The 21640-nt window shown below is 33.5% G+C and overlaps 4 protein-coding genes and 1 non-coding gene across 5 annotated transcripts; 3 read left to right on the top strand and 2 right to left on the bottom strand.

The window, feature by feature from the left end:
- The first annotated feature begins 5028 nt into the window (after positions 1-5028).
- Positions 5029-5102, top strand: TRNAV-AAC (transfer RNA valine (anticodon AAC)). The gene has a single exon. It is a non-coding gene; the product is annotated as a tRNA-Val (tRNA).
- Positions 5103-5323: 221 nt separating this feature from the next.
- LOC125853571 (uncharacterized) lies at positions 5324-8251 on the top strand. The gene is made up of 3 exons (XM_049533287.1): positions 5324-5620; positions 6018-6353; positions 7251-8251. The coding sequence occupies exons 1-3, from the start codon at positions 5486-5488 to the stop codon at positions 8073-8075; spliced, it is 1296 nt and encodes a 431-aa protein (XP_049389244.1). The 5' UTR covers positions 5324-5485; the 3' UTR covers positions 8076-8251.
- Positions 8252-8427: 176 nt separating this feature from the next.
- Positions 8428-11150, bottom strand: LOC125853573 (malate dehydrogenase, glyoxysomal). Its single transcript, XM_049533289.1, has 9 exons — positions 10910-11150; positions 10577-10792; positions 9801-10115; positions 9430-9519; positions 9245-9328; positions 9088-9123; positions 8904-8993; positions 8667-8761; positions 8428-8590 (listed from the first exon to the last, which is right to left on the bottom strand). Exons 1-9 carry the CDS (start codon positions 10982-10984, stop codon positions 8518-8520), a joined length of 1074 nt encoding a protein of 357 aa, XP_049389246.1. The 5' UTR covers positions 10985-11150; the 3' UTR covers positions 8428-8517.
- Positions 11151-15200: 4050 nt separating this feature from the next.
- LOC125853570 (receptor-like protein kinase 7) lies at positions 15201-18535 on the top strand. The gene is made up of 2 exons (XM_049533286.1): positions 15201-17853; positions 17951-18535. The coding sequence occupies exons 1-2, from the start codon at positions 15288-15290 to the stop codon at positions 18328-18330; spliced, it is 2946 nt and encodes a 981-aa protein (XP_049389243.1). The 5' UTR covers positions 15201-15287; the 3' UTR covers positions 18331-18535.
- Positions 18536-18746: 211 nt separating this feature from the next.
- On the bottom strand, positions 18747-20050 carry LOC125853572 (uncharacterized). Its single transcript, XM_049533288.1, has one exon. It carries the CDS (start codon positions 19998-20000, stop codon positions 18831-18833), a length of 1170 nt encoding a protein of 389 aa, XP_049389245.1. The 5' UTR covers positions 20001-20050; the 3' UTR covers positions 18747-18830.
- Positions 20051-21640: the final 1590 nt, after the last annotated feature.

The raw sequence follows: 21640 nt of genomic DNA, 5'->3' as shown, positions 1-21640 counted from the left end.
TTGGTTTATTATATGTAATAAAACCACATTATTGTCAATCTCTTAATTCTTTTAAAGTAGATTCATAAATTCATAATGTCCATTCCCCTTTTGAGTTATTTTTACATCTTTACCTTTACCTCCAGAGAAAACAAAATATATAATGGCATTCTAAGCTGTTATTTTTACCAGACTAAATACTATATTTGTATTATGAAAATCAATTAATAGATACAAAATTTAGAACCTAAAGTAAATTACAATCTTTTTTAGAATGTAGAACCCATAAACTTAAAATCCTATATCCACCCCCTCCCCCCACCCTTCTTCTTTCTATTTTTTTAAAGTAGAAAATTAAAACAAACTAAATAAAGATCTTAAAATCGTTCACATGAAACATGATCTAGTTCCACTAGCTATGGGAGAGTAAATTTCGTATCATTAAGCATATACACCTCCAAAGTATCAAAGTCGCAATATNTCATAATGTCCATTCCCCTTTTGAGTTATTTTTACATCTTTACCTTTACCTCCAGAGAAAACAAAATATATAATGGCATTCTAAGCTGTTATTTTTACCAGACTAAATACTATATTTGTATTATGAAAATCAATTAATAGATACAAAATTTAGAACCTAAAGTAAATTACAATCTTTTTTAGAATGTAGAACCCGTAAACTTAAAATCTTAGATCCACCCCATCCCCTCGCCCTTCTTCTTTCTATTTTTTAAAAGTAGAAAGTTAAAACAAACTAAATAAAGATCTTAAAATCGTTCATATGAAACATGATCTAGGTCCACTAGCTATGGGAGAGTAAATTTCGTATCATTAAGCATACACCTCCAAAGTATCAAAGTCGCATTATGGTTTTCCCTAGAAACTTGAAACAATGGTTTACCTTCTTCAGACATGTTTAATCATGACCTTATTGATTTTCAACAAATATCTATACTCTCGTGTAATATAATAGGTCTAAGTAAATGACATTATATGTCCTCTTCATTGGTAAACTACAATTAAGTAATTTATCTTCTTTTTTTTTTTTTTCTTTTTTTTTGTAAGAACGACAAATAAAGTGGATCTGTAGTAGTATCAAATTAATACATATTTCATTTATATAATCAACTCTACACCTTCATTCTTCTTCGATAAACGCTAATTTTTTTTATTGAATTTAAATTACACCATCTTCGTCTACTTTTAATTATCATAGTTCTTTTCTTAGAGTTAAATTATAAAAAATTTGATTAACATTTTATGATGTATTCTTTCATCATATTGATATGCAAAAAATTGCAATTTATAATATTTTTCGTATAGTTTTTAAATATCTAAATTTTTTGTTTAATCGAATAAATGTAATCTAATTTAACTTTGAAAATAAATCAAATTGACTTTAAAAAGACGCAATATGACAAATAAAAGTGAACGGAAGGATTACAAATCTTGTGTCATGCTGACTACAATGTGACGTTATGCTTCAGCCGAAAGTTGAACATTAGTATTTTGACTATATTCTATTGTATCTCATGTCTCCACTTCCCTTCATAAATTATACAAAGTCCAAACCTTGTTAATTTTTTTCTTAATTCGAATAAACTATTTTCATACGACGTTTTCTTGCAATTTTTGCCATATTAAATAATTAAGGGACCATTATCTTATGCTGATCAAACTTAACTTGTCAGATTAATGTGACAGCCAACAAATGGATAAACAGTTTGTTTAATTAAAAATAATTAAAGAAACTAAATGAGATTAACCCTTTACCCATAACCATTATATATGCTTAATTAATAGTAGCTAATTAACTAGGAATAAAAGTTGGTATAACAATGAGTCCCTACTCCCTACAAGAGATCGTAATCTTTCTTGACAAATCAAGATTCCATGACTTTTCTTTATGTAATGACAATTAGTAGGTAGCTAATTAATGAATAGGATAAATTATGTGTGGAAAATAATATGATACGTATATACGTAGAAGTTGTTTAGGACTTAGGAGATTTTATTCATTCTAGGTTTTTTTCAAAAAAAAAAACAATTTTTTTTATTAAATATATTAAGGCATGTTGTCACTCTTTTTTGTCTTTTTATAGGCAAATGTTGAAACTAGAATAGATAATTTTTGTAGTTGGTTTAGCTAATGACAATATTCAAGGCAATAATTGTACTTAGGCTTGAAAAACTTATATTAGAGTTGTAATAATTAAGATCCTTTCTGATTAAACTGTACTACTTTTGATACGATCTAATTACTATTTGCCAAACTGCTAAAAAAATGATCAAATTGCTCAATTTACAATTACTTCCCATAAATTATGAAAAACTTGCTTATGCGGAAAGAGATTAGTATTTTCTTTGTTTTAATTTATCTATCATAGTTTACAATTATAAAAATTTTCATTAAAAAATATATTGTTTTTTATTTAACAAATTATTTTTTTTAAGAAAAATATCATGAGATGAGAGGAAATCAAGATTATGATTAAAGAAATGATATAAAGTCGATTCATATATAATATACTAACAATTAATATATTTGATATCATAAAAAGGTCTCGTTAAAGCGATTTGATGTTTTTTTAGTATTTTTATATTATTTCGGAGTGTGTTTGGTTCGAAAGAAAATTTTTTCTCAAATATATATTCATATATATAATATGTTTGATTTTGATAAGTATATTTTTTCTTTTGTAGGATCAAACTGAATATGTTATTATTAGTGGTTGGTTAAATATTTTTCTAAGAAAATAAGTTATTTTATATAAAAAAAAAAAGTAATTTAAAATGAATTTCTTAATGAAAATAGAAAACATTGTATCAACTATCAAATATGAACTCTAAAGTAAATTAAAATAAAGATAATGAACTAAACCTTCTAGCTGGATTTCCAGGTTTCAGGGGTGGATCGTCTAGTTTGTACCAACAATATAATGACACTCATATACTTTATTAATTTACACACAAAATAAAATAATTTAAGAAAACTCAATATTAATTTTATTGAAAATTTTCCTGTCGAAGACAGTCCAACATTCTAGAAGGTCAAAAACAGCAAATGCGTTTGGGTAGAGAATTATGACCAAAGGTTTATACGCGGCAGATTAAGAGAGCTTGTAATTGAAACTAAACATCTTCTATTTTGGCATTTATTGACAGAATTATTTATCCTGCTGTACCTTTTATATCACTTTTTGACCACATTTATGGTCGGTCACTTTAAATTAGGTGGAAGAAAAACAGGTGAGTATTTATACTGCCAGTATTTCAATAGAGTTTAAAGATTATTAGTTTTATACTCCTATTTTTTAAAAATGGAGAAGGGTCTAAAATTCCCTCAAGTATTTGAATTGGTATAAAATTATCCTCCATCCATCTATCGGCTCTAAAACATCCCTGACGTCCCCCTTTCGGCTCAAACATACCCTTGATGTTAATCCTGACTCATATTTGCTTTTATTTTTAATATCTCCCTTAAAGTAAAATTATTAAATACAATATTTATTTATTATATTGCTTAATGTGATTGGGCCAAATTTAAACCCTTCTCTCTTAAAAATACCAGCATTTTTGAACCAAAATATTGACGGTAAGGGCATTTTTGAGCCAAACTATAGGACATTTTTATTCATTTCACATAGTTTAAGGGCATTTTTGACCCTTTTCCCTTAAATTTAATATTTTTTTATTCTGCTAATCTTAATATTTGAAAAATAAAAAATAAAAAAATATACACGAATGTGCAAACTTGTTGGACCAGAGTTATTTGTGCTTTGATGGGCCATATGTAGGATCAAATGTTGTTGAATCCAGTCCAAAGTTTCACGTTCAGAATGTGTGTTTAAGCCCAATCAATAGAGACCCAATAGTTAGTCTCGGACTCAATGTTGTGCAGAGAGCAGAGCCCCTATAGAGGTTTAAACCCATAAATCATCCTTAATTTTGAACCTCGTAAATCTTATTCTAATTTTAAACTTATAAAATGTTAGAATCCCATTAATTCTTTCTTGATTTTGAAATTTTAGCAATTTTTGAACTCCATAAATCATTCTTTAACTTCAACTAGTAAATTCTTTTCAAATTCCAGTATTAATGTTTGTCGGATTTGTTTTGTGTTTTAGTTGGGAGCATTTTTGTCCAAATTTTTATCATATCAAAAGAGTGACTAAATGTTAATAACATATCAAGAGAAGTCTAATTATTATTTGATAGCATGTATTAGAAAACTCTCTATTAGAAATGACTATTTACCTACTTAATCCATTTTGAGGGAAGTGCACGAAAGAGATTCAGCGTCACTATTTAAGATATAGTCACATTGTATAAAATATTACTAACATTTTTGTCGCTTTAAAATAAATTTAAGGTGTTCACAATCAAACTTGAAAGAATATTAGCTTGAAGTTAAGCAACATTTTATCATTGTTTTGCATAAAAATTGGCATGCCAAGATCAAATTAAACTTCGTATATTTTTTACCTCAAGTTGTAGAATAATTGGCAAGTGAAAATTGAATACCTTTTTGATGCATTTTTGTGTGAAATTCGCACCATATATGACTAAATTTCAGGTAGTTGATATGGTGCTAGAAGTGAACTAAAAATGTAAATTAGATAAAAAATTGATTTTCTTTTTTTGTTTTCTCATTCACTTCCCGCATTGGAGCTCAACTAATCTAAATTCACAGTGTAGGAGGGAGTGCTCCCTACCAAAAAACTTTTCATACACAAAACTCAAACTCGAGACCTATGATTAAGGAAGGAACAACTCCATCTTCTACACCACATCTATTGGTTCGTAGAACAATTAAAAAATTAGTTAGTGTGATTTNGAGCTCAACTAATCTAAATTCACAGTGTAGGAGGGAGTGCTCCCTACCAAAAAACTTTTCATACACAAAACTCAAACTCGAGACCTATGATTAAGGAAGGAACAACTCCATCTTCTACACCACATCTATTGGTTCGTAGAACAATTAAAAAACTAGTTAAGTGTGATTTTCTTCAATTATATTTAATTACAAACAATAACTTATACACAAAAGGTTTCGTGGTGTAGTTGGTTATCACGTCAGTCTAACACACTGAAGGTCTCCGGTTCGAGCCCGGGCGAAGCCACTTTCTTTTTCCCCAAATCAAATTGCCTACCAAACGGCGTCGTCGGTACCGTCTAATTATTAACAATTTTTAAATGAAGGGTCCCACCATATGAAACAACCGCCATGTCATTCATCCAATTATATCAACCCCACATCAGATCCTCACCTCTCATTGGTCGAACAATTCCACGTCATCATCACTCTCGATTCTCAACCACGAATTCCCACAAAAATCAATTAAACACATCCCACCCTTTTTCATTCTAAATTAGAAAAAAAAAGAAAAAAGAAGAAGAATCCATCTCTTGAGCATTACTTGAGATCTGAGAATTTCCCATTCTATTCCATTATTTTTTTGAGGTATCAAATCTCCTTTTCTTTAGAATTTCCAAGTATTTATCAATGGATTTGAGACGATCATCCCGTTGTTGTTATTTCTTGGTCATCTTTGTTCTTGCGATTGCTGTTCGGTTTTCTTCATCTGCAGCTTCTGTCGCTGGCAAAGATATTAATCCTCCATATCCTAAAGCTATTTCTGTAAGTCATGAACCTTTTTTTTTTTCTTTATTAATCTTTATGTGCAATTGTTTTCTTACCTAATGAGAGACAGGATTGATTTTGTAATTCAAGATTTTCTTGGTTTTCAATGATGTGAAACACATCAGAATATGGAGGCAAAATTGATTGTTTGGATCTTATTGATTATATTAACATCAATTAGGTGTTTAAATTTTTTAATTATTAGAGATACATCATTGTTAGTCTGTTGTTGTGATTTGTTTTGGTTTCGTTAGGCTGATTGTGTTACGGTAACAACGCAATTAGGCAGATATTTACTCGTGAGATTTTGGTTTAGGGTTTGTTTTCTCGTATTGAAGTTGGGATTGTGTTTGGAGTTTCTGATTGTTGATTTTATTTTCTGTTTGTTTTGTAGGACTTGAAGGAGTCAATTGTAAAGGGGTTAGGTTTTCAAGAGGAGGATTTCAAGATATCTGGGTTTGATTTGAGGGATGCTCTTGTGGGTAGGTCGGTGTCTTATGAGTTTGATGTTGAAGTTGATAATAAAGTTATTCCCTTAAAGCTTTTGGAGGATGTGAATAAATGGGAATTTGTAGATTTGCCCATTTTCCGGGTAGAGAAAGGTGAAGAAAATGGGTTGGTTGAAAGGCGGACATTGGAGAATCAGGTGCCTGTTTTGGCACCATTTACTTTGGCAGGTCCCATGGAGCTCTGGATCCAGGATGCCAAGGACATGAGAATTTCACTACCTGTAAGTGAAACCTTGCCTTGAGTTTTTTGTATAATACTGTACATTATGTTGGAAGTCTTTTGAAAGTTGGCTTTCTTATTTGATATATTCAGCAACAAATTTTGCTTGTCAATAGTAAGTACTAAGTACCCTCTATGGCATTGTTGAATATTTCCCTCCTCTTTTTGGCTCTGTCTTTTGTTTTGTTATGAACTCTAATACCTTGGGATGCATGGTATTCCTGTCTATGTTTAGTTGCGAGGGGCTCTCTTGTCGTGTTCCTTTTCTTTTTGGTGTTTCAAGAGAGTCTGCTATTGATGTTAACCCAGAAAAGAGAGTCTTCTTTTGCTTAAATAGTTATTGAATGACCCTATGTTCAATTGTATGCTTCTCCGAGCTTTAAGCTGGAAATCAGTCTCTTGGTGGCAGTGGTCTTCCATTGTTTCATGTTCAATGATGCCCTTTGCTCTTATTAATAAGCATTGATCATGTTGTCTAGGATCTTGGTTGTTGTAGGTTTTATTGGATAGAAATGTGTTCCTGTCTTGTGTTGTTCGTCTTGTATTCCCAAGATACTTAGAACAAAACTTTGAAGAACTTNTCTTGTTGGTGGATTTAGCTGAATTACTTTGAGTACGTTAGGTTGACATTTTATATCTGTCCTGGGAAATAGAGAGTCACTCTACTGAAATCTTGATTCCTTTGATGGCGATGGATGTAGCTTAACTATCCAAAGTTCACTTACATTGGCTTACTTGTCAGTGTGTTTGATGTGTTGATTGTCTTTCTTCAGTTAGTTGTCTGCACTACTACTCGTCTAAGAAATATGAAAATGATTTAAGTTTTAATCGTTCTATTTTCTTGCTAATTTTCATGTCACTGATCTACTTTGCTTCTGTTCTCGGTAACGACATGCAGCATGATGTGGATGCTGGGGAGCTGAGGAAAGTGATTTTAGCTGATGGTGCTGTCGTTACCGTCAAGGGTGCCAGATCTGTTAGCCTGCGCCACCCTATAGAACTTCCACTGCCCTTCAACAGAACAATAAATGGGTTTGCCTCTGGTATGTTGGCATTGGCTGAATATCTACGTCAAGCTTCTCTTGCTCAAGAGCGACCTCTCCTCTCTCTTCGAATTGTTGGTCCTACATCTCTTACATCCCCCGCCTCACCATCTGCCCCTTCTGCTAACAAACTTAAGCTTAAACGGCTTGCACCTGGTCTTGTTGAGTTGTCATCAGTATCAAAATTGAAAGCCATGGACGCCGTCTCCACTATTGATCTCCAGGGAGAAACCACTGCACTTCTTACACCCAATCAATTCACTACATTGTGGCCAGTTACATCTATCAATGGTTCAAACTCGAACTTGCTTGGTTTTGAGGCCTTGCTTTCTAATATACTGGGTCCTAAAGCAGGTAAAAAGGGTTCTTTCAAGTTGCTGAAGGCAGATGTATCAGCCCAGACTTTTGTGAAGATTGGTTTTGGAGTTGAGAAGAAGTTGAAGGAAGGAGATGGGTTCAATTTGGAGGGTTATCCAGAGTGGAGAACTAAGCCTGAAACGGTAAGGATGCATTTTGAAGTACTGGCAAAGGTAGATGGTGACAAAGTTGTGCCAGAGAAAATTGTGCAGGTTGATCCGATAACTATCGAGGATACAGTGGTACCCAATGTGCAGTTGGGCAATGTCTCCATGTCAAAGACTCCAATTGTTCACCAACCTCCAAACCCATTCACTTTGTAAACTGCTTAGACGGGCAAGATTTGTGTTTGAGCAAAACTGTATAGATTAAATTGCCCTCTTCTTTTGTCCTCTGTTTTTATAGCTATTACATACATCAGGCACGAAGGGACCCGACTCTCTAAGAATTCATCAAAGAAGTATCAGGAATATATGCCAGATCTTTTTGGTATTCAACAGTCTTTAGATTATTTTCATATTTAATGTCTTGGAAGTTCACCAATTTAACATGAGAACGCTTTCCATCAGGTGGAACACAGAAGAGTTTGTTCTTTTTTTCTTTTACCAAAACTAGCAAAGCACATGAAGCTTATATTTGAATAATATTCGTTTCACAGACAAAATGTAGATACTCTTTATTAGCATAGTACTTGACAGACAACCATTTCATTTATAATATTTACCAGACAATCAGAAAAAGTATTACTGAATTTGAAACTCAATACTAATTCCTGATGAAGGAAATTCCTTTCTGAATGCTCTCAGCAAGCTCTTTCTTGGCCTTCTCAAGTCCAATCCTGTTGGAATTTACTCAGTCAGATGACTAACTTATCAAATATCCGAAGAATTGCAGGTCAAGCTGAGTGTTCTTACCTCTCATACTCGTTTAGGGGACCAAGTTGATAGACTTCTTCAGCTCCAGTACGGCCAAGTCGTACTTTAGAGGCAAAGAAAGGGAGTTCTGTGACCTGTGTCAAAATTGTTATTGGCCAGTCAGGAAAATTTGACAGAAAAGAAAACAAGCCGGCTTGTTAGGACTTTTGCACTTATGTCTAGCCTTCTGCTCTTGATTGGCTATAAAGGGGGCAGCCAATAAGTTTGAGAAAGTACCTGAGAAGCTACAAAAGCACAAGCCACCACACCGGCATCTCCTCTTAAGCCCTTGAGGCAAACATCTGCAAATTTTACAGCTGCATATGCCTATAGGCATTGCAATAGATTCAGTTTTACTCAATATGCCCATATTCAATGTTCAGAAAGCATAAACTGAAATAATTCAAGGAGTAATTCTAACCATAGATAGAGTTGCAGATCCAGCCCCTTTTTTTGCCTGCAAAGATAAAAATTCTTGAGGTGACAAATGACAGTTCAATTCTGGTTCAAGAAATTATCAGTATATGCTGAATTGCAAAGTAGTGCACGCGTTGTGCTAGATGGTAGTTGCACAATACCTCAACAACCTCTGTTCCTCCATCTTGAATGCGCTTGGTCAAGTATTCTGTTTCCTCATGTGTGAAGGAGCAAGGAGGCTTGACCTACAATACATTACAAAGTTCACATTAACAGTATCAGAGGAGATTTCAGGCTGCAGGAAAGTTTCTCTTTGTATATCTGCTTAAGTATAAATTTGTTAGACCTGTGAGAGAAGAGGCAAAATTGTCACCCCAGCATGACCTCCAACCACAGGAACCTCTACTTCCCTAGGATCTAGTCCCAAGACTTCTGCCTGTAAGGTCCTCAATCAGATACAAAGGAGAAGAAAAAGAAAAAGAAAGGTCTAGCAGTAAGTGGATGGAGCCACAAAACAGTGATAGAGGTGTCTGGTGAAATTTCAAAAGCACGAAAATCTATCAAAAAACAAAGCATTGACTCTTGGGAAAGATTAGATAATTACAGTTAGCTGATATAGAGGACGCTAAGAAATAAACAGTGAAATCGAGCAAAGTTAATGAAGTTCAACGAGAACAGAACACTCTTTCAAAGTGGTATAATATCGGGAAGACTTACCACAAAAGTGTTGGCTCTCACAACATCTAGTGAGGTAACTCCAAGAAGCTTCTTTGGATCATAAGTACCTGCCTTCTTGAAAACTTCAGCTGCAATAGGAACTGTGGAGTTCACTGGATTACTAATCAAATTAACAATAGCATTAGGACAGCATTTTGCAATTCCTTCACAGAGGGTCCTCACAATCCCAGCATTAATCTTAAAAAGATCATCTCTTGTCATTCCTGGCTTTCGTGGAATACCAGCAGGTATGATCACAAGGTCCATTCCTGTAAGTGCACCCTCAAGCTCACTTTGCCCTAGAAAACCCCTCACCTAAATGAAAAAAAGAATATTATTCGCCATCTTAGAAGAGTTAATTTCAACCACAAAAGGTTATGGTAAGCACTCCTTCATCCTTAACCATAGTTCTCGGATTTGGGCTTTGGGTATGGAGTTGACTTTTGTTTGTAACATTTTTACCAGAAAGTGGGACTTCCCGGTGCGAATCTGGATTAAATTTCACGCATAGTCACTAAACTTCACCATTATAACCGCGAGTCACAAAACTATCTTTTGGATGTCACATCAAAGTTACTGATCTGTATCCACTACAACACTAAAGTAACAAATACTTATGTTATACTAAGGTAACTGAATTTCGCTCACCATAACAGTAGAGTTACGAAAGTTTATGTACTTTAACATTAATCGTGCATATAGTTCAGTGACTATACGTGAAATTGACCCGATAATCTAATAAAAAAGAAGTGAAGGTTGTGGTGAAAAGAACTCACAACAGCACCAGTGTCCATGTGGCTAATATCAGCAGTAACACCAGGAGCATTAACAACATCATAGAGATGAAGAACTGAAACTAAAGGATTCATCTTCATCAACATTGCAAGTGGCTGCCCAATTCCTCCAGCAGCACCCAATATAGCAACTTTGAATCCAGCTGCTCCACCTTTTGCTCTGCAATTTGTTCTTTCCAAAATAGACCCAACTCCCATCTTTATGAGTATAGCGAAAAACAACAGTTTTAATTATCAAATAATTTGTTCAAGAATTCACAATCTATTAAACTTAAAAATTCATTCAACTGAATACCCAGAAGAAAAAGAACAGACCTGGGGATTTGAAGGGTAAAGATGAGCTGAAATTCTGGCAATTCGTTGGTGAACTTCTGCACCTAATGGCTGCATCTTCCTCCTGATTCTTTGGAATGAAAGAAAATTTGTGTCTTTTCTGTTTCTAATTAGGATATTTCAACTCTTTTTTAAAAAGGGGGAAAAATGTTGTGTGGATAAAACGATAATAATATAAGGTGAATGGTGAAGGAAATATTTTTGTTTTTTTTTTCCAACTTTTTGTGGAAAACAATTTTTGTCAAGAATTATCCCTATGCTATAATGTTTGTGGTACACAAAAATCAGTTTTTTTCCCCAACTTGAAGCTTATAATTTCTTTGGCTCTTAGTACACGATGATTCTCAAGTCTCAATTAGTATTGCTTCTTAAGTATTAAGTAGTATTTTTTTTTGATACATTTATTTTTTTATGACGCAGTGTGTGACTCCTAGATAAATGTATTTTTGACTAAATGACTTTGGGCATAACTTGTGTTCAAATACTTGATTGTGTAATTCACATTCAGGCAACTCGTATGTTCATTTGCTAGTGAGACATTATAGATTTTGATTGATATGTTCTTTTAAGTATAATGAATATTATTGTGAATTCAATAAACATTTTCTATATGATTATTACCGATCATATTTTTTTTTATTTTAACGAACACTATGTCACATATTTCTGTAATAAAAGTAATTAATATAAAATTAATTTTTCAAATATCATTTACTTCCATAATCAGAATCATTTTATAGTCCACACAAAAATAGTTTATGAATAAGTGAAAATCTGCTAAAAAAAATAGTACTAATTTAGTTGGGCTGCAAACAAATGGGCCTAAATTCTGTAAAATTTTGGTCCAAGTGAAAGCCAAGACCCAAAAGGTTGCCTTGTATTACTCAGAAGTAAATTGGACCAGTCAAATAAATGAAAATGTACTCTCTCCAATTTGTGCTATGAATTGCCGTATATTTAATTTTTATTTTATAATTATATAATAATTAATAGATGTGAATCTCTTGAACAATCAAAGGTATTTCTCTAATACTTATTTTCATTTTATCAGAACAAAGATGAGATAACATTTTGAATTCCAGACTCAAATTTTTAAATCTTGAACAACCTCAAACCTTAATTGGACCAATTTGTTAAATACTACACTATTTTGAGTTATATGTTTACATATAAATTAATATAGTGTTTAGTTTGCAATTTAGAAATTCTCATAACTAATACTTGTATAAATGATGATATGTGTTATTTTATACAGGATCCCTTCATAACTAATACTTACCTATATAAAATAATACATAGATTTTCTCATAACTAATCTCTACATTATAAATGCTTACATATATAACTCTAACCAGCTAGAATAAATTTATATCAAAAGTCTAATGAGCCATTTAATAATCTTAACCAACACACATGCATCGAATCTTTTGATTTCAGGAATAATGATCATTTTGTCTATCTATACCCAAGATTTTGATGCATCAACTATACTTAAAGTTGTACTTTTTCCAACTAAAATACAAAGCATTGTCAATAGTTTATTCATATCAACTACTTACTTTTTGTCCCTTAATGATAAGTCAATTATGTGTTACGGTTTATTAGGCTCTTCACATAATTTAAACACCCACTATCATTCATTAATTAGTTTCTTTTTCTTTTTATCCTTTTTCTTTCGTGTGCTTTTTCTCATACCATTAACATTATAATATAAAAAATATTATTTTGATTCGAATTTGTGACACCGCGATTTAAATTATGATATATTGAACGATTTCTATGTGTTGAAGTTTGGATAAATGTACAGATCTCTTTCCCATTCTTTTACTTTTAAGGTGACTAAAAATCACTATCAAATGGAAGCGTAGAAGCAAAATATTCATAATATCAGTTAGGCATCTGATTCTAATTAATTATTATTTATATTTTCCCATATTCTTTCTAGTGACTTCTTATTAATTGTAATTCTTTAATTTCGATTGTGGCATTACCGTAAGCCTGCAGAAAACTGAAATTTGATATTAATTTCACAATTGTGTTTTAATTAATTAAAGAAATTACTTATAAGCTGATTTTTTTAAAAAATACTAGTTTGCTATTGAATTTAGATTATTTGCTATTTATTCAATCAATAAAAGATTTCACTTGCTACAATAATTGGTACGATCATTTTATAAGTTTCACCTACCGTTTCCTCTTTTGGTCTAAAGTAGTAGCACATGGTTTTCATGAAAATATGACCCAAAAAAAGTTCGTCTAATTAACATGCATTATACCAAGAGAGAGGACTAAAAACAAATGTGTACGTAGTGTATTAAGAATATATAGTGCACTATGGTCGTCTACAAGGATTAAAGTGAAGACATGATGATATTTATTTAGTGTCATTTGAAATATATATTAAAATGTTATAACTTGTTTGTATATATCGAACTATTTCAGCGACTCAAGACATGATACATATAGAACACACACTGAACTTATATTTATTGTTGCAGAAAAATAAAGAGTATTAATAATATTTATTAATTTAAAATTCTATATTCGTTCATGCTAAAAGCAAATTAAAATACACATATATAATTTGAATAAGAGAAATGTTTTGATAATGACCAAGAGCTTGAGAAGGATGCACATGCTGCTGGCTAAAGTTAGTTAGAAAAAGAAATCATCATGAGTAGAAAAGGTAGTAAATCATTAGTCAGTTATCAATTAGAATTTCCATTTACCTAAGTCCAAAAAGATAGGTAGCAAAAGTCATATAATTATTATTATAGCATAAAGTCTTATAACAAAAGAAATAAGCCGTGGCAAGATTGATTTGTAGCTGCTACTCCTTTTTTTTCTTCAAAAATGGCAGCTATTGAGTCAACCTTAGCGGCCATTATTAGATTTCACTATGTCACTTTGCCTATCTGTTTTTGTACTCATGTTACTAATTCCATATAATTATTACTAAAAAGGGACAAAGATCTTATTTTTCACAACTAATACGAAGAAATGTCTATGCTATTTTAGTTTCCTACTTAATTTATGGAATATGAGGTATGCATATCCATCGAACCATCAATTTATGTGCAATTTCTATGAATAATTATTTAAATTCAAATCTCACATTATCTAAATTTTGAATGCGCTGATCTAGACATAGACACAAAATAGAAAATTTTCAAAAGAATTGCAGAGTGTAGTGATAATTTATACTTATTAAATTAAAATTCTCCATTTCCATTTAGGATATAATTTGAAAGTTGTTGGAAAGAAAGACTAGGAATTAGGATATGCATATAGAAATTTGTGAGGGTCTCTATTGTGCAATTTAGTTTCTTATAAAATTAAAAACACCGCCCTCACCCTACCCCACCCCACCACCTCCCAACCGACAATACTTCAATATATTACAATAATTTTAGTTTTGGCTTAACAATAATTTATTGTGCAATTTAGTTTCTTATTCAGTTTTGGCTTAACAATAATTTATTCGCTTTAATCTTGTGATATTAAATATTTTATATAAAAAATTAAAATTAAAAAATTATCAAAAAATAAAAAAGACATTTTTTAAAAACGAATTATCAAAAAAAGTAAGACAAATAAATTTAAACAAAGGAATGACAGAATAGTAAAAAAGGTTAAAATTCCTTTTTCCTATTACTAGTACACTTGTATACAAATATTTATTCCACTTGATTTGACGTTGTTGATTATTCTCGTCAGAGAGATGTACTAATATTTGACCAGCATATGTAATGTACTAGTATTTCCTTTTTTTTAGTTTCAATTTATTTATCTAATTTTAATCGGAATATAAATATTTAAAAAAATAAGCAAGATTTTTAATGTTTAGGATCTTAAATAAAACATATATAAAATATATTAAAAAATTCATTAATTTTATTGTCTTTAACATGAGTCAAAAAATGAAAAATTACTATTAAAAAAAATATTTTTTTAAACGAATTTAAAAAAAAAAGAAGGTAAAATAAAAATAAATTGAAAGTGAGGACTAACAATCTTCCAAATCACCCCCAACGAAACTGCTCTTTTTTTAAGAGGTATAGGATTCGGGTCATGAGGTGCTTTTCTTAGAATGAGATTAACGCAAATTTAAATTAATCGGTCTCTAAAATAATATTGGACATCAAATTAAAAAAAAAAAACAATCTTCCAAATCAGCATGTGAAACTCTTGACGAGTGTGAATATAGAGAATTGGAAACTTCTCATGGCCACCCTCTTGAGAAAAAATTCTCCACTTTCTCTCTCGTGGATTTCATGTTCCCACAGAAACCAAACATCAAACATAGCCATACCATACCAAACTTTCTTCTCTATTCTTCTTACTAGCGAAAAAAAAAAAAATGTCAGCCAGTGCCAACTTTTTCCGGCCATGCCCAATTTTATTGCTCTGTTTTTTCATATTCTTGATTTCTCCTTCTTATCAACAAGATGAGTTACAACTCCTTATGAATTTCAAATCCACTCTGAAAACAACACAAATTTCACATCTTTTTGACACGTGGACACCTCAGAATAACATTTGCAACTTCACTGGAATTTTCTGTGATTCTGATAGCAAATTGGTTAAAGAAATCAATCTTTCTGAACAGAATCTATCTGGGGTTGTCTCTTTTGATTCACTATGCTCTCTGAAATCACTAGAAAAGATTTCTCTTGGTACTAACTACTTGTATGGTAGAGTCAGTGACCATTTGAAAAACTGTACAGAGTTGCAGTATTTGGATTTGGGTAACAATTCTTTTTCAGGGGAAGTTCCAAATTTGTCTTCTTTAAGTCAATTGGAGTTTTTGAATCTCAATAGAAGTGGATTCTCTGGTTCATTTCCATGGAGTTCACTTGGAAATCTTACTAGTTTAACTTTCTTGAGTTTGGGTGACAATTCATTTAATAAAAGTCCATTCCCTCTTGAAATCTTGAATCTTGATAAGTTATATTGGGTTTACCTTACCAATTGTAGTATTGAAGGCCAAATTCCAGAAGGTATTGGAAATCTCACTCTGCTTGAAAATCTTGAGCTTTCATATAATGACTTGTCAGGCAAAATCCCAGATGGAATAATCAAACTTTCTAAGCTTAAACAGCTTGAGATCTATTCTAATGGACTCACAGGAAAGTTCCCTGTGGGGTTTGGGAATCTCAGTAGCCTTGTCAATTTTGATGCTTCAAGTAACAATCTTGAAGGTGATCTTTCAGAGCTCAAGTCTTTATCTCTTCTTGAATCTTTGCAGCTGTTTGAAAACCATTTTTCTGGTGAGATTCCTGTTGAATTTGGAGAGTTCAAGTTTACAGAACTGTCATTGTACAGAAACATGTTTTCTGGTTCTCTTCCTCAAAATATTGGATCATGGGCAGAACTTCAGTACATTGATGTTTCTGAGAATATGTTCACTGGTTCAATACCACCTGATATGTGCAAGAAAGGGAGTATGACTGATCTTTTGCTTCTCCAGAACAACTTCACTGGTGGGATACCTTCGAATTATGCTAATTGTTTGTCGTTGCAGCGTTTACGGGTTAGCAACAATTCACTTTCAGGAGTAGTCCCTAGTGGAATTTGGAGTTTGCCAGATTTGGAAATCATTGATCTGACATTGAATCTATTTGAAGGCCCAGTGACATCAAATATTGGTGAAGCAAAGTCTTTAGCACAGTTGTTCCTAGCCTACAACCGGTTCAATGGTCAATTACCACAGGCAATATCAGAAGTTTCTTCATTAGTAGCCATTAATCTGAGCGCGAATCAGTTCTCTGGTGATATTCCAGCAGCAATAGGTGAACTTAAGAAGCTTAATACTCTTCATTTAGAGTATAATTTGTTTTCTGGAAGTCTTCCAGATTCTATTGGATCATGTGTTTCTCTCTGTGAAATTAATCTTGCTGGTAATTCACTTTCTGGTGCAATTCCCGAAAGTCTTGGCTCTTTGCCTAGCTTGAACTCTCTCAATCTATCTGATAACAGCCTCTCAGGTCAAATTCCAGCGACCCTTTCGAGTTTAAGATTAAGCCTTCTTGATTTGTCAAACAATAGGTTGAGTGGTAGCATACCGGATTCTTTATCAATAAAAGCTTTTAGTAATAGCTTTTTGGGAAATCCAGATCTTTGTAGTGAGAATTTTGGTAGTCTCAGGCCATGTTCATCAGATCCTCACACATCTAGAGACCACAGGACAGTCATGTTGTGCTTGATAGCTGGGGTAGTTGTTCTTGTTCTGTCACTTACGTGTTTCGTGTATGTGAAGTTTAAGCACAATAATCAGAACACTCCCGTAAAGAGACTTGATTCTTGGGATATCAAACAGTTTCATGTATTGAGCTTTAGTGAAGATCAAGTCTTGAAGGCATTGAAGCAAGAAAATTTGATTGGTAGAGGTGGTTCAGGGAATGTGTACAGATTAGTCTTGAATTGTGGAAAACAGTTGGCTGTGAAACACATTGTTAAATCCGATTCTGGTGACCAAAAAAGTTATCGGGACAGCTCGGCCATACTGGTGAAGGAGAATAGAAGATCAAAGGAGTATGATGCTGAGGTGACCACGTTAAGTTCCATTAGGCATGTCAATGTTGTCAAATTGTACTGTTGCATCACAAGTGAGGACTCAAATATGCTGGTTTATGAATACTTAACAAATGGAAGCTTATGGGACCGATTGCACACGTCTCAGAAAGTCAAGATGGATTGGTTGGTGAGATATGATATTGCATTAGGTGCTGCTCAAGGGCTTGAGTATCTGCATCACGGATATGACAGCCCCGTGATGCACCGGGATGTCAAGTCTAGCAACATCTTGTTGGATGAACAGATGAAGCCAAAAATTGCTGATTTTGGATTAGCCAAAGTTTTGCATGTTAATGGTACTAAGGACTCTTCTCAGGTTGTAGCTGGGACACATGGCTACATTGCTCCTGGTACATATTTTTCTCTTCCCTTTTCCATTTCATTGTCACTTAAAAATAACTTTGGCAAATTCTAAATTTTTTCTTTCTTCATTGTTTGACACAACAGAGTATGCTTACACAACCAAGGTGACCGAGAAGAGTGATGTCTATAGCTTTGGGGTGGTGCTAATGGAATTGGTGACTGGAAAGAAGCCAGTGGATGCAGAGTACGGGGATAACAGTGACATAGTCCAATGGGTTTGTAGCAAGATAAGAAACAAAACTAGCATGATCGATTTGGTGGATTCAAGCATTTTCGAGGGGTTCAAACAAGATGCTGTTGAGGTTCTTAAAATTGGAGTTCATTGCACATCAAGGACGCCAGCATTAAGACCTTCCATGAGGATGGTAGTTCATATGCTAGAAGAAGCCGAGCCTTGCAAGCTGACAAATGTAGTCGTGAATTCACCAAATGAGGATGGCAGGAAACAAGGACTTGCTAACTAATGGCAAGTCATGATGTTGAACTATCTCGTTGAGAGCAGAGAAATTTTGCAGAATATTCAGCTTTGTTGTAAGTTCACAAAGAATGCTTAGTGTACATATGACACTTTTGAAGAAATAGTGTATTTCACAGCTGCATTAATAAATCCAACTAGCAAGTAATGTATTTCACATCCAAATTACTTATAGAAACTGAGCAGTTGATCTACCCTACAACCAATTTTATTTTTCTCTGGTTCAAAATAATTTAATTTTGCATATCATCCAGCCAATCCCCATCAAAGTGATTTTTTTTAAATTTTCATGTAAAGATCATTTCCTTCCCGAGTACGTTCATCTACTCCAGATGGTAAAGAAAGTTCAATTAACCGGACATTCCAATTATGACAAATTACAATGGCAGATGAAGAGCTTCAAGTTGTTCCTTGAATGCTGTTCTATTTATATTATTGGTAATACAACACACACAAGTTAATTAAAACTGGATATAACACTTTCCTTTTTCATCTTACAAGAAATTTGTTTTCAACTATTGGCTCTTCCCATACTGGACTTATTGTTTGAGAACCATAATCATCAAAACAGGCAGAAATAGTATCACTTCCCATTTCATAAAACCGCCAAGTATTAGTAGCGCGCTCAGTGAAATAGACACAGTTGCTTCTGCAGCCCAATTGACTTGCATTAACGAACATACAATAATTAGTGCCTGCAAACAATGTTCTATTTCCAAGCTTGTCCAATTTTAACCATGATAGATCATCCATCTGTAGCTTGAACACTTCCACTTTATCCACCTTCCTAATCGATTGTTCAAATATCAAGAAAATCAACAAGATCTCTCCATTGGATTCAAGTAAATACTCTGTGAAGTGTTTTGGAAAAACTGATGGAACAGCCCGGCTTCTGCTTAATTTAGTGATTTGAAACCTGGATTCAATTTCTTCGATTACAGCTAAAGTACCTTGTAAACTTAATGCATAGAACTTACCTTCAAAGCCGATGGCATTAGTAAATTGCATTAGTTTCCTTTTTGAGCAGTTAGGGTCAAGCAAGGTGTTCTCTTCTTTCATCCATTTATTTTGGTATCCAAGATGAGAAACCACAAAGGCTGGAGTGGAACATCCTGTTAACACCATCAGAAAACAGGCCTTGTTATTGTTATAAGGATTTGAAGACAGAGTTGCAAACTTGAATGGAATTGTGGGATCCCAAGTGGGAATACTCCGATAAGTGAATCTTGAAGTAGGAATCAAGAGACAGTACATTGCAGGATCCTTCCCTCCAGCAACAATCAACCCGTGTGAACATCCATGAAAATGTGTCCAAGGATTATCCCATGATGTACTTCTACCATACCACCAATATTCACCTAGTCGAAATGGGATGTTGAGGGTATGCTCTTGAGTCTTGGACTGGAAGAAATGATCTTTGTCGGAAATTTCAAGCCAGGGTAATTGTGCATTTTTGGTACTACATTGCTTAGGTACTGATCTCCATGATTTAGTAACACCAAGGAAGCTGATGTTTTGCATAAGACGATTGGTTTCATCAGGATGTTGCCTTCCCATAAAGTCGAGGAGCTGTTGAGGGAGATTTGGCCATGGCTCTAGGAAGCTTTTAGTCTTTTCTTGAGGTTTGACAAGCTTCTCCTTCTTTTTTTGACGACTCATTTTTAGAGAATAGATGAAGAGAGGACTATTCTGAAACTTCTAATATGCACCTTTTTATATTAGCTTGCCTCCATGTTCCTGCTGTTTTTTTTTTAAATATTAAAAGAAGCACCAGAAACCGTAGCCTCCAAGGTAGTTGACCTCTTGGGACACAAGTTTTGTGACTAAATTAAATAGTTGAGTAGAATTGACCATTTAGATGCTTGACTAACCCCCTCACCCTCCAACAATATGCAACCACCACGATTATTGTTTTATGTTCCATTGGATCCTAATATATTGGCATTGCATTATAAACAACAATGGAAGTGCATATTCCTCAGGATGTGAAGAATGTTGTATGAGGGTACTGATCCAATTTCAGGTGTTGCAGAGATCTAATTTGTGTTAACTTTGTAAAACAAACAAAGATTTATCAGGGTGGATAAAAAAATTGTTACTAAGGAAAATCATTATGTTCTCCGGGGCTACTTGAAAATGTGTGCATTTTTTAATGGGAAAAAGGACAAATATATTCTCGAACTATCGTAAATGGTATGCAAATACCCTCCGTCATACTTTTGGGACATTGGTGCCCCTGCTGTCCAAAAACTAGAGCATATATGCCCTTCACTCTAACGGAAGACTAAATAGGGACACGTGACGCAGTCTTATCCATCGATCCGATCTTTAATAAATGTTGGATCAGTGAATAAGATTATGACACGTGTATGTCCGTTAGTATAAAGGGTATATATGCTCTAATTTTTGGACGGCATAGGCACCAATGTCTCAAAAGTATGACGGAGGGTATCTGTATACCATTTTTGATAGTTCGGGATATATTTGTCCTTTTTCCCTTTTTGAATTAGTTGAAGGTGCAGTTAAAGATTGGCACCACAAGATTATCTAGAGAGCATCAACTCAAGCCAATAGGTTTCTGGCTCAACAACTTAAGTCGGGGCAAGGGCTGTGCATTTGGTAGAAAGCTGGGGCTTGTGATGTGATTTACTAGCTTGAAATTATAAGTAGGGAAAAGGTCAAAAATACGCCTCAATAAACATAGCTACATTACGCACCTTAGTAGTTTCAAGGCGGTGGATCATGGAGTAATGCTGCACACAACATTTAACCAAAATTCTCCTGGTAAACTTTGTTGATCATGTAAAACGGCTGCCCAAATGTCTGTAGTAACGGAGATTAGTCCTCTCCGCTGCAATACTCCAATCTCATTACCAGGTTCCAGTTTGATCTTCAACAGCTTATGCCCTGCTTCTTCAAAATCAACACTAAACATAATCGTCTGGTAGATTGTATTGATCTTTAATTCTTCCTACTTGTTTTAGTTTTCTATGAAATTGAGATCCTGGAAAACATCCAAAGCAATTTTAGAATCTACCTTTATTTAAAAGATTGATTTCATGGGTTAATTGATCTTCCTGCTCAACTAGGTCAAGTTTTGGACGAAGGCTATGAAAGATGGCATATAAAGAGAGTATGTAATGGCACCAAACATGATGCTTCAAAAGTTCTCGAGGATGATTACGATATGACAAGCACTCTCACTTTAGGCAGAACAAGAATCACCATTAGAACCTGGTCACAGTTGAAACAGGTAACTTACATAAGAAGATTTTTAGGCTACGGTTTCACAAATCACA

Source organism: Solanum stenotomum, chromosome 1, assembly GCF_019186545.1.
Source record: "Solanum stenotomum isolate F172 chromosome 1, ASM1918654v1, whole genome shotgun sequence".
Lineage (NCBI taxonomy): Eukaryota > Viridiplantae > Streptophyta > Magnoliopsida > Solanales > Solanaceae > Solanum > Solanum stenotomum.
Note: the sequence above shows the minus strand (reverse complement) of the source record. Positions and strands in the feature narration are given on the sequence as shown.

Coding starts and splice junctions, on each gene's coding strand:
- LOC125853571 (XM_049533287.1), top strand. CDS start 5,486: ATGGATTTGAGACGATCATCCCGTTGTTGTTATTTCTTGGTCATCTTT. Junction 5,621..6,017: donor CATATCCTAAAGCTATTTCT/GTAAGTCATGAA, acceptor TTTGTTTTGTAG/GACTTGAAGGAGTCAATTGT. Junction 6,354..7,250: donor ACATGAGAATTTCACTACCT/GTAAGTGAAACC, acceptor AACGACATGCAG/CATGATGTGGATGCTGGGGA.
- LOC125853570 (XM_049533286.1), top strand. CDS start 15,288: ATGTCAGCCAGTGCCAACTTTTTCCGGCCATGCCCAATTTTATTGCTC. Junction 17,854..17,950: donor ACATGGCTACATTGCTCCTG/GTACATATTTTT, acceptor TTGACACAACAG/AGTATGCTTACACAACCAAG.
- LOC125853573 (XM_049533289.1), bottom strand. CDS start 10,984: ATGCAGCCATTAGGTGCAGAAGTTCACCAACGAATTGCCAGAATTTCA. Junction 9,124..9,244: donor GAGGAACAGAGGTTGTTGAG/GTATTGTGCAAC, acceptor TTATCTTTGCAG/GCAAAAAAAGGGGCTGGATC. Junction 8,994..9,087: donor GATCTGCAACTCTATCTATG/GTTAGAATTACT, acceptor CAATGCCTATAG/GCATATGCAGCTGTAAAATT.
- LOC125853572 (XM_049533288.1), bottom strand. CDS start 20,000: ATGAGTCGTCAAAAAAAGAAGGAGAAGCTTGTCAAACCTCAAGAAAAG.